Raw genomic sequence first — 14,680 nt, 5'->3', positions numbered from 1 at the left:
TCTGCCTGCAAAGCAGGAGATGTGGGTTCAATCCCTGGGTCAGGAAGATCCCCTGGGGAAGGGAATGGCAACCCACTCCAGTATTCTTCCTGGATAATCCTATGGACAGACGAGCCTGGCAGGCTACAGCCCATGGGATCGCAAAGAGTCAGACACAACTGAGTGACTAACACTTGCACTTTCAAAACATAACTTCATTTATTTAAGAATGTATTTCAATATCAAATGGCAAAATTCAACAATGCAAAACTGTAATTACCTTTACACCAACCTAAATAAATAGTATCTGCTTACTGAATACAGACACAGCAAACTCCAAACACCCACAAGGGTTATCAAGTGAAAAGCAGAAACACTCTGATGGGCAAGAGCTTCAGACCACGAAACCTTGCTGGCGTCACCACCATCTGTTCCCATCTGTGAGGCAGTCCTCACCACTACCTGACAACTTCTAACTGTAGTTTTAGGAAAGAGAAAAGTTATTTGAGGAGAAAACAGAACTTATTTAGGGAGTGACAAAATGACTTATAGGATGAACATGGTATTTGACATTCTTAAAAACAATTATACTCTAAAGCTGTGAGGTTATCCTGTTCTGCTTAATAAAATATTGATCTGCTTCTGAGACTGCATCCTCAGCTGCTGCAGGGGACAGAGGCTCTCTGTCCTGCTCAGAGGTGACAGGCGTGGCCACTGCTGACAGGCGGTGGTGTGCATGCACGGTCACAGCAAGGGAGCACTGGCAGGAGGAGCAGCGAACGTCGGAAAACCCGAAATGCAGGACTCTGACCCGGAGCCGTTCATTCCTGACTTACTTTTCCAGTATGGCTTTCTCTACCTGCTTAAACTTCTTCAGTTCAACGATCAGTTCCCAGTATCTGAGATACAGCCACATGAGCCTCCCGTTTTGGCGCTTGTTGGTGTTCCAGACGTCTCCACAGTGCGTATCGTGCTTAAATATGTCAGTGAGGCCAGCTGCCATCTCGAGGTCTGCAGCCACCGGGTCGGTGGACGCACGGACCAGCAAGCTCTTCTCAAGCTCGAGGCGTCTGCGGCGAGGGAGCACCAGGCTGCAGTAGATGCTCTGTCTCTCGGTGAGCGCAGCCTCGAACTCGCTCAGCAGGAGCCTGGCCCTGCGCTGCCAGTCCTCCTCCTGGCCCAGGCAGCGCAGGTACGCACTCCGCAAGGGCTGCCTCCTCTCCTGAAGGACCTGAGCCCGCTCCTGCTCCAGAAGTTTCTTCTCTTCCACCAACTTGCGCCCCTGAGAGATGAGGGCTTCTCGGTAACTAGTTGTTCTGTTCTGCTCCTTTTCAAGTTCCAGGGACAAGTGTGCCACGGCCCGCCGGCTTTCTGCGATTGTGGCGTGGTACCTGGCTTCAAGGTCCCGCTGGAAGGCGGCTGTCCTCTGACGGTACGCTTCTCTCTCCTTTTCTATTTCTTTTCTCGACTCCCTAGACCAAATCCAGCCTGACACAAATAATTTGGGGGAGGAAAACACACATAATGAACATCAGAGCTCAAGTTATAATCTCTATTTACAGGAAACATAAAGCAGCTATAGAGCATTTCAATAAATTCTTAAGTCCTGAGACAAACAAAATGGTAATAGTTTGTATGAAGCTATGTGGGCTTCCCAGGTGGCTCAAATGGTAAAGAATCCACATGCCAATACAGGAGACGCTTGGTTGATCCCTGGGTCGGGAAGATCCCCTGAAGGAGAAAATGGCAACCCACTCCAGTATTTTTACTGGGATAATCCCATGGACAGAGGAGCCTGGTGGCCTATAGTCCATGAGTCACAAAGAGTCAGACAAGACTGAAGCAATTAAGCACACAAACAATATGCAAAGTGCTTCAAATCAGATAACCGCTCTCCAAAGTGAAGAACAAGACTGCAGAGACCCCTTCCAGCCCCCTAACGTTTGAAGGCTGAGAAAACCTACCTCTGGCCTAGCACCATGTGCCTATACTCTGGCCACAGGGCCCCCACAGACCGTTGGCAAGGTTTCAAAATGACTATGGGCAAGTATGCTTCACAGTGTTGGCCAGGTTAGTACAGAACTGAAAAAAGTTCAAAGTGTGTTCACAGCTGTGCCCGGTCATCACTAGTAAACAGGTAAGGCCCAAGATGGCTGCTTATATCCTGCTAGGGGGTCACACAAGTAAGAAGTCAGAATTTCAGCCTCAAGACACAGCTCCACCATAACCTCACAAATACGAGACAGAAGGTGTGGGCAGCTGGGGTGGGTAATACCCTGCTCTGCTCCACAAACTGACAAGCCAAAGTGAGCAAGAGAGCTGATGACCACAAACCCTGCAGCCAGCTGGAGCCTGGTTCTGGGTGCTGTCACCAGACCTTCTCCATCCTATGAGTACGAGTTTTGGTCTTTTCTGATAACAAGACAAAAGACAGTGTGATGATTTCACTGGTATAGGATATGCCCCACGTTATGAATTGCTGCTTTTGTTATTGAGTCACTCAGTCATGTCCAACACTTTGTGACCCCATGGACTGAAGCACACCAGGCTTCCCTGTCCTTTACCATCTCTGGAGCTTGCTCAAACTCACATCCATTGATTCGGTGATGCCATTCAACCATCTCGTCCTCTGTCGTCCCCTTCTCCTCCTACCTTCTATCTTTCCCACCATCAGGGTCTTTTCCAATAAGTCAGCTCTTCACATCAGGTGGCCAAAGGATTGGAGCTTCAGCTTCAGCATCAGTCCTTCAAATGAATTTCAAACCCAATTTGAAATCAGGGTTGATTTCCTTAGGATTGACTGGTTTGATCTCCTTGCTGTCCAGGGAACTTTCAAGAGTCTTCTCCAACACCACAGTCAAATGCATCAGTTCTTTGGTGCTCAGCATTTTTTATGATACAACTCTCACATTCATACCCAACTACTGAAAAACCACAGCACTGACTATACAGATATTTGTTGGCAAAGTACTGTCTCTACTTTTCAATATGCTGTCTAGGTTTGTCGTAGCTTTCATCCAAGGAGCAAGTGGCTTTTAACTCCATGGCTGCAATCACCACATGCAGTGATTTTCAGTTCAGTTCAGTCGCTCAGTTGTGTCCGACTCTTTGTGAACCCATGGACTGCGGCACATCAGGCTTCCCTTTCCATCACCAACTCCTGGAGTTTATTCAAACACATGTCCATCGAGTTGGTGATGCCATCCAACCACCTCATCCTCTGTTGTCCCCTTCTCCTCCTGCCTTCAATCATTCCCAGCATCAGAGTCTTTTCCAATGAGTCAGTTCTTCCCATCAGGTGGCCAAACTACTGGAGCTTCAGCTTCAGCATCAGTCCTTCCAATAAATATTCAGGACCGATTTTCTTTAGGATGGACTGGTTGGATCTCCTTGCAGTCCAAGGGACTCTCAAGAGTCTTCTCCAACACCATGGTTCAAAAGCATCAATTCTTCAGTGCTCAGCTTTCTTTATAGTCCAACTCTCACATCCACACATGGCTACTGGAAAAACCATAGCTTTGACTGGATGGACTTTTGTTGGCAAAGTAATGTCTCTGTTTTTTAATATGCTGTCTAGGTTGGTCATAGCTTTTCTTCCAAGAAGCAAGCGGCTTTTTATTTCATGACTGCAGTCACTGTCTGCAGTGATTTTGGAGCTCCAAAAATAAAGTCTCTCACTGTTTCCATACTTTCCCCATCATTTTGCCATGAAGTGATGGGACTGGATGCCATGATCTTAGTTTTCTGAATGCTGAGTTTTCAGCCAGCTTTTCCACTCTCCTCTTTCACTTTCATCAAGAGGCTCTTTAGGTCTTCTTCACTTTCTGCCATAAGGGTGGTGTCATCTGCATATCTGAGGTTATTGATATTTCTCCTGGCAATCCTGATTCCAGCTTATGCTTCATCCAGCCTGGCATTTCCCATGACGTACTCTGCATATAAGTTAAGTAAGCAGGGTGACAATATACAGCCTTGACATACTCCTTTCCCAACTTGGAACCAATCTGTTGTTCCATGTCTGGTTCTAACTGTTGCTTTCTGACCTGCATACAGATTTCTCAGAAGACAGGTCAGGTGATCTGGTATTCCCATTTCTTGAAGAATTTTCCAATTTGTTGTGATCCACACAGTCAAAGGCTTGGGCATATTCAATAAAGCAGAAGTAGATGTTTTTCTGGAACTCTTCCTTTTTCAATGATCCAGCGGATGCTGGCAATTTGATCTCCGGTTCCTCTGCCTTTTCTAAATCCAGCTTGAACATCTGGAAGTTCACGGTTCACATATAGTTGAAGCCTGGCTTGGAGAATTTTGAGCATTACTTTGCTAGTGTGTGAGATGAGTGCAGCTTGGTGCTAGTTTAAACATTCTTTGGGATTGGAATGAAAACTGACCTCTTCCAGTCCTGTGGCCACTGCTGAGTTTTCCAAATTTGCTGGTATATTGAGAGCAGCACCTTAATAACATCATCTTTTAGGATTTGAAAGAGCTCAACTGGAATTCCATCACCTCCATTAGCTTTGTTCATAGTGATGCTTCCTAAGGCCCACTTGACTTCGCATTGCAGGATGTCTGGCTCTAGGTGAGTGATCACACCATTGTGGTTATCTGGGTCATTAAGATCTTTTTCGTATAGTTCTTCTGTGTATTCTTGCTACCTCTTCCTAATATCTTCTGCTTCTGTTAGATCCTTACCATTTCTATCCTTTATTGGGCCCATCTTTGCATGAAATGTTCCCTTGACATTTCTGATTTTCTTGAAGCGATCTCTAGTCTTTCCCATTCTATTGTTTTCCTCTATTTCTTTGCACTGATCACTGAGGAAGGCTTTCTAACCTCTCCTCACTATTCTTTGGAACTCTGCATTCAAATAGGTATATCTTTCCTTTTCTCCTTTGCCTTTAGCTTATTCTCTTTTCTCAGCTATTTGTAAAGCCTCTTCAGACAACCATTTTGCCTTTTTGCATTTCTTTTTCTTGGGGATGGTCTTGATCACTGCCTACTGTACAATGTCACAAACCTCTGTCCATAGTTCTTCAGGCACTCTATCAGATCTAATCCCTTGAATCTGTTTGCTACTTCCACTGTATAACTGTAAGGGATTTGATTTAGGTTATACCTGAATGGTCTAGTGGTTTTCCTTACTTCCTTCAATTAAAGTCTGAATTTGAAAATAAGGAGTTCATGATCTGAGCCCAGTCAGCTCCCAGTCTAGTCTTTGCTGACTAGACAGAGCTTCTGCATCTTTGGCTGCAATAAATATAATCATTCTAATATCAGTATTGACCATCTGGTGATGTCCATGTGTAGAGTCTTCTCTTGTGTTGTTGGAAGAGGGTGTTTGCCATGACTAGTGCGTTCTCTTGGCAAAACTGTTAGCCTTTGCTCTACTTCATTTTGTAATCCAGGACCAAATTTGCCCGTTACTCCAGGTGTCTCTTTGACTTCCTACTTCTGCATTCCAGTTCCCTATACCGAAGAGGACATCTTTTTAGGGTGTTAGTTCTAGAAGGTCTTGTAGGTCTTCATACAACTTCAGCTTCTTCAGCATTACTGGTCAGGGCATAGACTTGTATTACTGTGATACTGAATGGTTTGCCTTGGAAACGAACAGAGATGATTCTGTCATTTTTGAGACCACACCCAAGAACTGCATTTCAGACTCTTCTGTTGACTATGATGGCTACTCCATTTCTTCTAAGGGATTCCTGCCCACAGTAGTAGATATAATGGTTATCTGAGTCACTATATAGAAACTCACTAGTCTGTATCTTGTAAAACCTTACTTAATGCTCAGAAAAGGCTGCCTGCTGCCTGTAGCTAGAGCAGTGAACTTGGTGAGTGAAGTGGAAAGCTTAAAATTACAGCTGCTATGTAGTAATTAGTTTTTAATTTTTTTTAAAATGAAGGATAACTGCTTTACAATTAATTCATTTTGAGGCTGGGAAAGGCCCTGTGGTGACTTTCATTTTCCATTTGCTTTTTCAGACTCTTCTCTAGCTTTTATAGCTTTTTATATAATCTTTACTTTCGAAGTTCCTGCTTTCTGTCCCTGAGAAGGGTTGAGAAATATTATATTTCCTTCTTTTTGGTTATCTTGCTTAGGTAATACAATCAGAGAAAACTTTTAATTCTGCATTCCTGTACTTATTCTTCAAAAAAGTGTTATTACAAGATTAAGAAATTATATCAAACCAATGGGTGTTAGGTGGCCTGAGCACAGTCTAAAGGCAGACAAATGAAGCTGATAAACGCCACTCTTGTCAGCCTCCGCTTTCTCTACTCAATCCCGTTGACCTGAAAAATCCAGGCACCTAAGTCACTCCATGAAAAGTATGCTTGCTCACTTTGGCAGCTCATATACTAAAAATTTAAAAAGAACTAGAACGATACAGAAAAGATTAGCATGGTGCCTGCACGAGGAAGACATGCAAATTGGCCAAGTGTTCCATATAATTAAAAAAAAAAACCTACCCCACAACAGGGCAGCACTTTTCCCAGTTTCTCAGATTCCTAAGAGAGACCCAGAACCACAGGGTATGACCCAGGGAGCACAATGTGCCACCACAGACTCATCTCTCTGGCCTGACTGGCTACAGACCACTGCTTCTTGGGGGTCAAGGGAACCACCCTCGTCATGAAATGGTTTTAACAGAAAGCAGAAGGAAAAGGACAAAATGTGGACCTGAAACAAAGGCCTCAGTAGACCCTGGGCTATGGAGTGTGAAGGCACCCAGAGGGTGATTATTAAAACCTAGACTGGAACATCCCTGTAGATAGCAGTAACCGAATGGGAGGCCACACAGCTGACATTTGGAGCCGTCTAACAAGAACTGGTGGTGGAGAAGGGAAGGGGGAAGCCTTCTCTGCTAAGCTAAAAACCATAGCTTTGACTAAATGGACCTTTGTCAGCAAAGTGATGTCCCTGGTTTTTAATACACTGCGTAGGTTTGTCATAGCTTAAAAGACACTTGCTCCTTGGAAGAAAGCTGTGATAAACCTAAGCTAAATAAGGGAAGGAAAAACCTTGCAACACAGATGAATGTAGCAGTCATTTGATATCATTGAGCTAGCTACTCAATTCTTCAAGGAAAAAATTCTTTTCTGGCCTTAGAACAAAAAACTCAACATTCAAAAAATAAAGATAACGGCATCTGGTCCCATCACTTCATGGCAAATACATGGAGAAAAAATGGAAACAGTGACAGGCTTTATTTTCTTGGGCTCCAAAATTACTATGGACAGTGACTCTAGCCATCAAATTAAAACATGCTTGTTCCTTGGAAGAAAAACTATGACGAACCTAGATGGTGTATTAAAAAGCAGAGACATCACTTAACTGACAAAGGTCTGTGTAGTCAAAGCTATGGTTTTTCCAGTAGTCATATATGGATGTGACCAAACAGAAGATGAACCATAAAGAAGGCTGAGTGCCCAAGAATTGATTCCTTCAAACTGTGGTGTTGGAGAAGACTCTTGAGAGTCCCTTGGACTGCAAGAAGATCAAACTAGTCAATGCTAAAGGAAATCAGTGCCGAATATTCATTGGAAGGACTGATGCTGAAGCTGAAGCTCCAATCCTTTGGCCACCTGATGCGAAGAACTGACTCACTGGGAAAGACTTTGATGGTGGGAAAGGTTGAAGGCAGGAGAAGGAGGCAAGAGAGGATGAGATGATTGGATGGCATCACCGACTCAGTGGACATGAGTGAGTCTGAGGAAATACTGGGAGATAGTGAAGGACAGGGAAGCCTGGTGTGCTGTAGTCCATGGGGTTGCAAAGAGGTGGACACGACTGAGCAACTAAACAACAACCATAAAACTGATGGGTTTTACATTGTAGTACCTGTGAGCCAAGGTTAGCTTCTGGTCTTATCTTTGCTAAGCAACTGAACAACAACAACAAACTGCCTCAGGGCTGAAAGTCTGAAATAAGAACTGTGAGGTCTCTGTGTTTGCGTGTTGTAGATGTATGGTATTACCAAAATTAATTTGGAAAAGAGCTCTACTTAATTGACTGAATTGTTTATACTGGAGAAGGAAATGGCAACCCACTCCAGTATTCTTGCCTGGTAAATTCCATGGACAGAGGAGCCTGGCAGGTTACAGTTCATGGGGTTGCAAAGAGTTGGACACAACTGAGCAATTAAGCAAAAGTGCTTATATACGTACTCAGGAGTATAAAACTGGCCCGAAAGAATTTTGGGTTCATGTGATCTAGGAAATATTCAACATTAAATTAGTATCTGGTATTGAAGAAAACTTTTTTGTAGGTTTGACTAATACAGACATGTCTTTAGAATCATCACTGTTAAGTACAGTATTTCTGTTATACCTAGTTTTATTAAAGGTCAAATAAGATCTTATTATATGCTACAAATATGTCATCAATAAAAATAACTTGAAGTGGAATAAGAAAAAAAAAATTAAAAGGAAAGTAGGATGTATGTTTTCAGTAAAAGAAGGTGTAAAGAATGACAAAAAAATACTGGAAAAGAAAGTTCTACATGATCAAGATTTTCTAAGACTGGATTAAATTTACTTGGGTAAATGGCTTTTGTTAGGAGTGAAAGAAAGTGAAAGTGAAGTCGCTCAGTCGTGTCCGACTCTTTGCGACCCTGTGGACTGTAGCCCACCAGGCTCCTCCGTCCATGGGATTCTCCAGGCAAGAATACTGGAGTGGGTTGCCATTTCCTTCTCCAGGGGATCTTCCTGACCCAGGGATCGAACCCAGGTCTTCTGCATTGCAGGCAGACGCTTTAACCTCTGAGACACCAGGGAAGCAGGCTGGGCCAAGACTGGATTCGGCTTCTTCGAAGTTTTCTTGAAATCCTGCTTTTAATAACAGATAGTATGAGTTTTCTAGTAGCAGAAAGTGAAGAGGAACTAAAGAGTCTCTTGATGTGGGTGAAAGAAGAAAGTGAAAAAGCTAGCTAAAAACTCAACATTCAAAAAACTAAGATCATGGCATCTGGTCCCATCACTTCATGGCAAACAGATGGAGAAAAGGGGGACACAGTGACAAATTTTTTCTTGGGCCCCAAAATCACTGTGGATGGGGACTGTAGCCATGAAGTTAAAAGACACCTGCTCCTTGGAAGGAAAGCTATGACAAACCTAGACAGCATATTAAAAAGCAGAGATGTCACTTGGTCAACAAAATGTTCATATAGTCAAAGCTATGGTTTTTCCAGTAGTCACTTAGGGATGTGGGAGTTGGACCATAAAGAAGGCTGAGCACTTAAGATTTGATGCTTTTGAACTGTGGTGTTGGAGAAGACTCCTGAGAGTCCCTTGGATTGCAAGGAGATCAAACCAGTCCATCCTAAAGGAAATCAACCCTGAGTATTCATTGGAAGGACTGATGCTAAAGCTCCAATACTTTGGCCACCTGACGTGAAGAGCCAACTCATTGGAAAAGACCCTGATGCTGGGAAAGACTGAAGGCAGGAAGAGAAAGGGGCTACAGAAGATGAGATGGTTGGATGGCACCACCAACTCAATGGACCTAAGTTTGAGCAAGCTCCAGAAGATGGTGAAGGACAGGAAAGCCTGGCACGTTACAGTTCATGGGATCACAAAGAGTCAGACACAACTTAGCAACTGAACAACATATCTAAAAAGGCACCAAATCCCTTCATGGTGGCATAAGCTCCTGTGACTAGCAGAAAACCTTTTGTAAAATGAGTGCTTGATTGCATTCAACTTCCCCTTCACCAAAATCTTATATATTGACCTTCCCCCACTTCCTCTCTGGAGCCCTCTCTCAGAGCTTTCTGAGGTGCTGCCTCCCAGCACCTCATTTTGTAGGACTGCACCTCACGCAGTCCTTATTTTGCCCCAAATAAAACGTAACTCTCAACTCTCACCTTGTGCATCTTTTTTTTAGTCAACAATTCTTTTGTCATTTATAGATAGCTATTTTTGTAGTCTGATATAATAAAAAGTGCTTCATCATCAAGAAGAGTCACAGGAAGGCTGTGGAAGCTGTACAAGAGCTCCACATCAAGCTGACAGCTATGTGAGGATCCAGCCCAAGCCGACTGCAAACAAGAAGCCATCCTGCCCCTGGGGCCCTAGACCAGGCATCCAAAGATTTTTACTCCCTGACAGATAGGGTTGATACCCCTCCTCAGCCTTGAAGCCACAGAAATTGGAGCATCACCCCTCTGCTTTCCATAAGAACATGGGACTAAAATCTGAAGGGAGAATGAAACAGGAGGGAAGGGGGCAGGGCACAACTTTTAAAAGAATGACATAGCCATTGGTGCCAGTGATAATGAACCTGCCTGCCAATGCAGGAGACACGGGTTCGATCCCTGGGTCAGGAAGATTCCCTGGAGGAGGGCATGGCAACCCACTCCAGTATTCTTCCCTGGAAAACCCCATGAATAGAGGAGCCTGGTGGATTACAGTCCATAGGATTGGAAAGAGTAGAACATGAATGAAGCAACTTAGCATGCAGTTGTTGTTCAGTCACCAAGTGATGTCTGACTCTTTGCGACCCCATGGACTGTAGCACGACAGGCTCCTGTCCTCCACTATCTCCTAGAGTTTGCTCAAAATCATGTCCACTGAGTTGGTGATGCTATCTAACCATCTTATCCTCTGACGTCCCCTTCTCTTTTTGAGTTGTCTTTCCCAGCACCACAGACTTTTCCAATGAGTTGGCTCTTCCCATCAGGTGGCCAAAGTACTGGAGCTTCAGCTTCAGCAGCAATCCTTCCAATGAATATTCAGGGTTGATTTCCTTTAGGGTAGACTGGTTTGATCTCCCTGCAACTGGTTAGAACCAACTAGGTCCAAGATGGCAGGATCCACTGCCAGTGGACCTTGAGCCTTGTTATACGCTCACTGTAATACATCAGCATGCTAAATTACACAATGACCAGCTCTAGAACAGTTCTAAAGCCAACCATGAAAGGTCAAAAAGTAGGCTGTGGCGCATTCCTGGAAATCCCTGCACCCTTCCCCAAATAATTAGAATAATCCTCCCATTCATTAGCCTATGAAATTACCCAGCCCATAAAAGCTAACCACCCCATATTTCAGGGCCTCTGCTTCTGAGATGGACCATACTCTGTGGAGTGTGTCTCTCTCTAAATAAATCCACTTTGTACAAATCAAAAAAAAAGGTCTATTTGGCATAAGGATTATATCAACTGGTTATTTTCTAAGAAACAGCAGACATGGAAGAAACTTTGAAAACCAAGCAGGAGTTACCCGTTCATAAGAAACACTTGGGGCTTCCCTGGTGGCTCAGCAGTAAAGAATTCACCTGCCAATGCAGGAGACACAGGTTTGATCCTTGGATCAGGAAGATCCCCTAGAGAAGGAAATGGCAACCTACTGTGGTATGTTTACCTGGGAAAGCTCATGGATAGAGGAGCCTGGTGGGCTACCATCCATGGGGCTGCAAAGAGTTGCAGACGACCTAGAGACTAACTAACACAAGAAACACTTAAATTTATGAGAGAAGTCTCTAGTTGTAATGGTGTCTCCCTGACTACCAGGAACAGGTTAGCCAAATTGCTTCAAAGTTATCAAACAAAAAGGCTACAACCTAAATCTGCACAAGAACCTTACCATCAGTTACTGTGCTTTTCCTGTTCTTCTCTGGTAACTAACTCTCCCCACCCCCAACATCCTCTTTTGTCTTTAGCTGAGGATGGTATTCAAGGTGAGCGCTTATGCCACTTTGGTGAGTTACTCAGTTTTCCTGCCTCTCTCCTATGGTGTTGTTCTTGTATGTGTGCTCAGTCGTGTCCAACTCTTTGCCACTCCATGAATCGTATCCCACCAGGCTCCTCTGTCCATGGAATTTGCCAGGCAAGAACAGTGGAGTGGGTTGCCATGCCCTCCTCCAGGGGGTCTTCCCGACCCAGGTACTAAGCCCACATCTCTCACGTCTCTGCACAGGCAGGCAGCAGAGTCTTTACCAATAAGCCACCTAGGAAGCCCCAGATCTCTCCAATGGGTAGATGTTAGGAACTTTGCTTTTATTTTCTCCTGTTACTCTAACTCATATCAATTTAATTCTTAGACCAGCCAGAAAAACCTAAAAGCGTAAAGTTTCTTCCTCTGCAACAATGACAAAACATAAAATCAACTCCTAACCATCAAGAAATTCATGAGATTGAATTGGCAAAAAAGTTCGTTCAAGTTTCAAACTCGAACGAACTTTTTTGCCACCCCAATAGTCGGGATAAAAACTAAGAGCTGGAAAAATTACAACTGACCAGTGACTGGTAATTCCCCCAAAGTGGTACAAAGTTGATTCAATGTAGAGAGAATTTCTAGTCAGCCTGAGCAGAGGTTTCAGGGATGAAGTCTCCCAAAGACTGATACCCTAAACATTACACAGACATCCAAAACGGGTTTTCCTTCATGCCTGCTTTATTCTTCCTCATTAGCGCTTATGAGGGCAACTGAAGCAAGGGAGCCCCCTTCAGAGCAACGAAGCTTTGACAAGAACAAATGGTTACTGAATCACTCCACACAAAATCTCTCTATCTTGTCTTACTTAGCACTAAGATAATTACAATGTCAGAGAAACTGAGGCTCAGAGGGTTAAATCATTTGACCAGGACACACAGTATGTGTCTGTGTAAACAGACTGGTGCCTGCCATTTATGATTAAGTCAGTGACCTACACGTTCACCCTGAAAGGCATTCAGGGTGAATGCACTCTGTCTTGGATACATGAGACCCAACATAGTTAAGATACATACTTACGGAAGAATTTTAATGACCCCAGATTCTTGCACCTTCCCGTATTAAAATCATTAACTTGAGATACCTGGCTTTTCTTTCCTGAGAAGGAGTAATCTTTCACCAAGATGTAGCCTGACCACATGTATTCCCTGGCTCCTCCTCTACCTCTGCAGAGCAGTTCCTAACAGGTATCTGAAAGGCTCTCTCCTGGGCTTATAGTGCTTCCCAGGCAGCTCAGTGGTAAAGAATCCATCTGCCAGTGCAGGAGACACGGGTTCGATCCCTGGGCTGGGAAGATCCCCAGGATTGGGAAGATCCCCTGGATAAGGAAATGAAAACCCACTCCAATATTTTCACCTGGAAAATCCCATGGACAGAGGAGCCTGGCAGGCTACAAACCATGGGGTCTCAAAGAGTTGGACACAACTGAGCACACACACACACATCCCGGGATATAGTCTTCACAGTTCACACACTGTGCATTTTTTCCCTAGTCAACATTTGTTAGGTTTCAAAGCCCAAGATCTCTGGGCTCCACACTTTGAGCCCAGAAAACAAGTTAGGAGAATCATGACTTACGAAAAGCAGCTAGTCCCAGCATTGGAACCAATAGGGCATAATTCCATCTGCTTCCATCACCTCCATCAGCCCTGGAATTGGGCCGAATATTCCAATTTGGGGGGTCATTTAAGTTATTCATGGAGATACACCTTAAAGTAAATAACAATATCATTAACCACAGAAATGGAACAAAATACATTGCTCACAATATATCATCTACAAGGGGACCCTGGTTTGATTCCTGGGTCCTGAAGATCCCTTAGAGAAGGAATAGGGTACCCAGTCGAGTATTCTTGGGCTTCCCTGATGGTTCAGTTGGTAAAGAATCCACCTGCAATACAGGAGACCTGGGTTCGATCCCTGGGATGGAAGATCCCCTGGAGGAGGGCATTACAACCCACTCCAGTATTCTTGCCTGGAGAATCCCCATGGAGAGATGAGCCTGGGGAGCTACAGTCCATGGGGTCACAAAAAATCCGACACGACTGAGCGACTAAGCACAGCATGTGGTCCATGTGAGTCCTTTTTTTTTTTTTTCTCTTAAAAAACTTTGTTCAGATCTATGTATGGGCTGCACAGCAGTGAGCCTTATGAGATTAAAAGAAAAAAATAAGACCTCAGACAAAAGCAACTCGCAAATCGTAGGGGAGCGTGATGTGTCTCAAATAACTGAAATATAAATAGAAGGAGGTGAATATAGACAAACTCAATTCAGCATCAAAGACTCTTCATAGGATTTCCAATAAATACTTGCTTAACACCTAAACGTATAAAATCCTAATTGGTAATAAAGAAATGACACACACACAAAAGCTCAGTAGTTAATGTGAAAGAGCTTGTGGCCAGCACAATTAAGAAAAAAAAATGTCAGAGCTGATGCACGGAAGCTCACGACCCTCAAAGCGCAGTGCTGGGAGCGGCACTCCGCCCCCGACCCCACAAACTTCAGGGCCTGCGCTCCCCTTCGGACAGCGCGCTCCAGAGGGTGCCCGCGCACCCGCCGCCCGGGGACGCGCAGAGGGGCCCGAACGGGCCGGGCGCCCCGCCGGTGACCCCGGAACGTCGGCCCAAGCGGGCGGCCCGCCGTCAAACTGCCCGATACTGGAACTCCCGCTCCGTCCCGGAGAGACAGCGGGACGGGTACCCTGGTACCGCCTCACAAAACTGCCGTAATCTCCAGAAAAACCAAACATTGTCTGGATATGAGGAGAAACTGGGGGAGCCCTAGAAGACCCCCAAACGCCAACTTACCTCGGGCCGGGAAGTCGCCGACCAGGTGCCCTGAGCGCCCCCGCCCGCCAGCCCTTCTGCGCAGGCGCGGCGTTTCCCAGTCTCCCGGGCGTGGCGACGTAAGGCCCCGGGCGCGGCGACGTAAGGCCCCGGGCGCGGCGACGTAAGGCCCCGGGCGCGGCGACGTAAGGCCCCGGGC

General features: G+C 44.9%; 1 protein-coding gene and 1 non-coding gene across 2 annotated transcripts; one reads left to right on the top strand and one right to left on the bottom strand.

Moving 5' to 3' along the window:
* Positions 1-179: 179 nt before the first annotated feature.
* CCDC127 (coiled-coil domain containing 127) lies at positions 180-14,662 on the bottom strand. Its single transcript, XM_006053482.3, has 3 exons — positions 14,503-14,662; positions 13,270-13,400; positions 180-1,467 (listed from the first exon to the last, which is right to left on the bottom strand). Exons 2-3 carry the CDS (start codon positions 13,388-13,390, stop codon positions 812-814), a joined length of 777 nt encoding a protein of 258 aa, XP_006053544.2. The 5' UTR covers positions 13,391-13,400; positions 14,503-14,662; the 3' UTR covers positions 180-811.
* LOC112580738 lies at positions 6,332-6,434 on the top strand. Its single transcript, XR_003105075.1, has one exon. It is a non-coding gene; the product is annotated as a U6 spliceosomal RNA (small nuclear RNA).
* Positions 14,663-14,680: the final 18 nt, after the last annotated feature.

This window comes from Bubalus bubalis, chromosome 19 (genome assembly GCF_019923935.1).
Source record: "Bubalus bubalis isolate 160015118507 breed Murrah chromosome 19, NDDB_SH_1, whole genome shotgun sequence".
NCBI classification, from domain to species: Eukaryota; Metazoa; Chordata; class Mammalia; order Artiodactyla; family Bovidae; genus Bubalus; species Bubalus bubalis.
The sequence above is the reverse complement of the archived record's forward strand: the minus strand, read 5'-3'. Positions and strand labels throughout refer to the sequence as shown.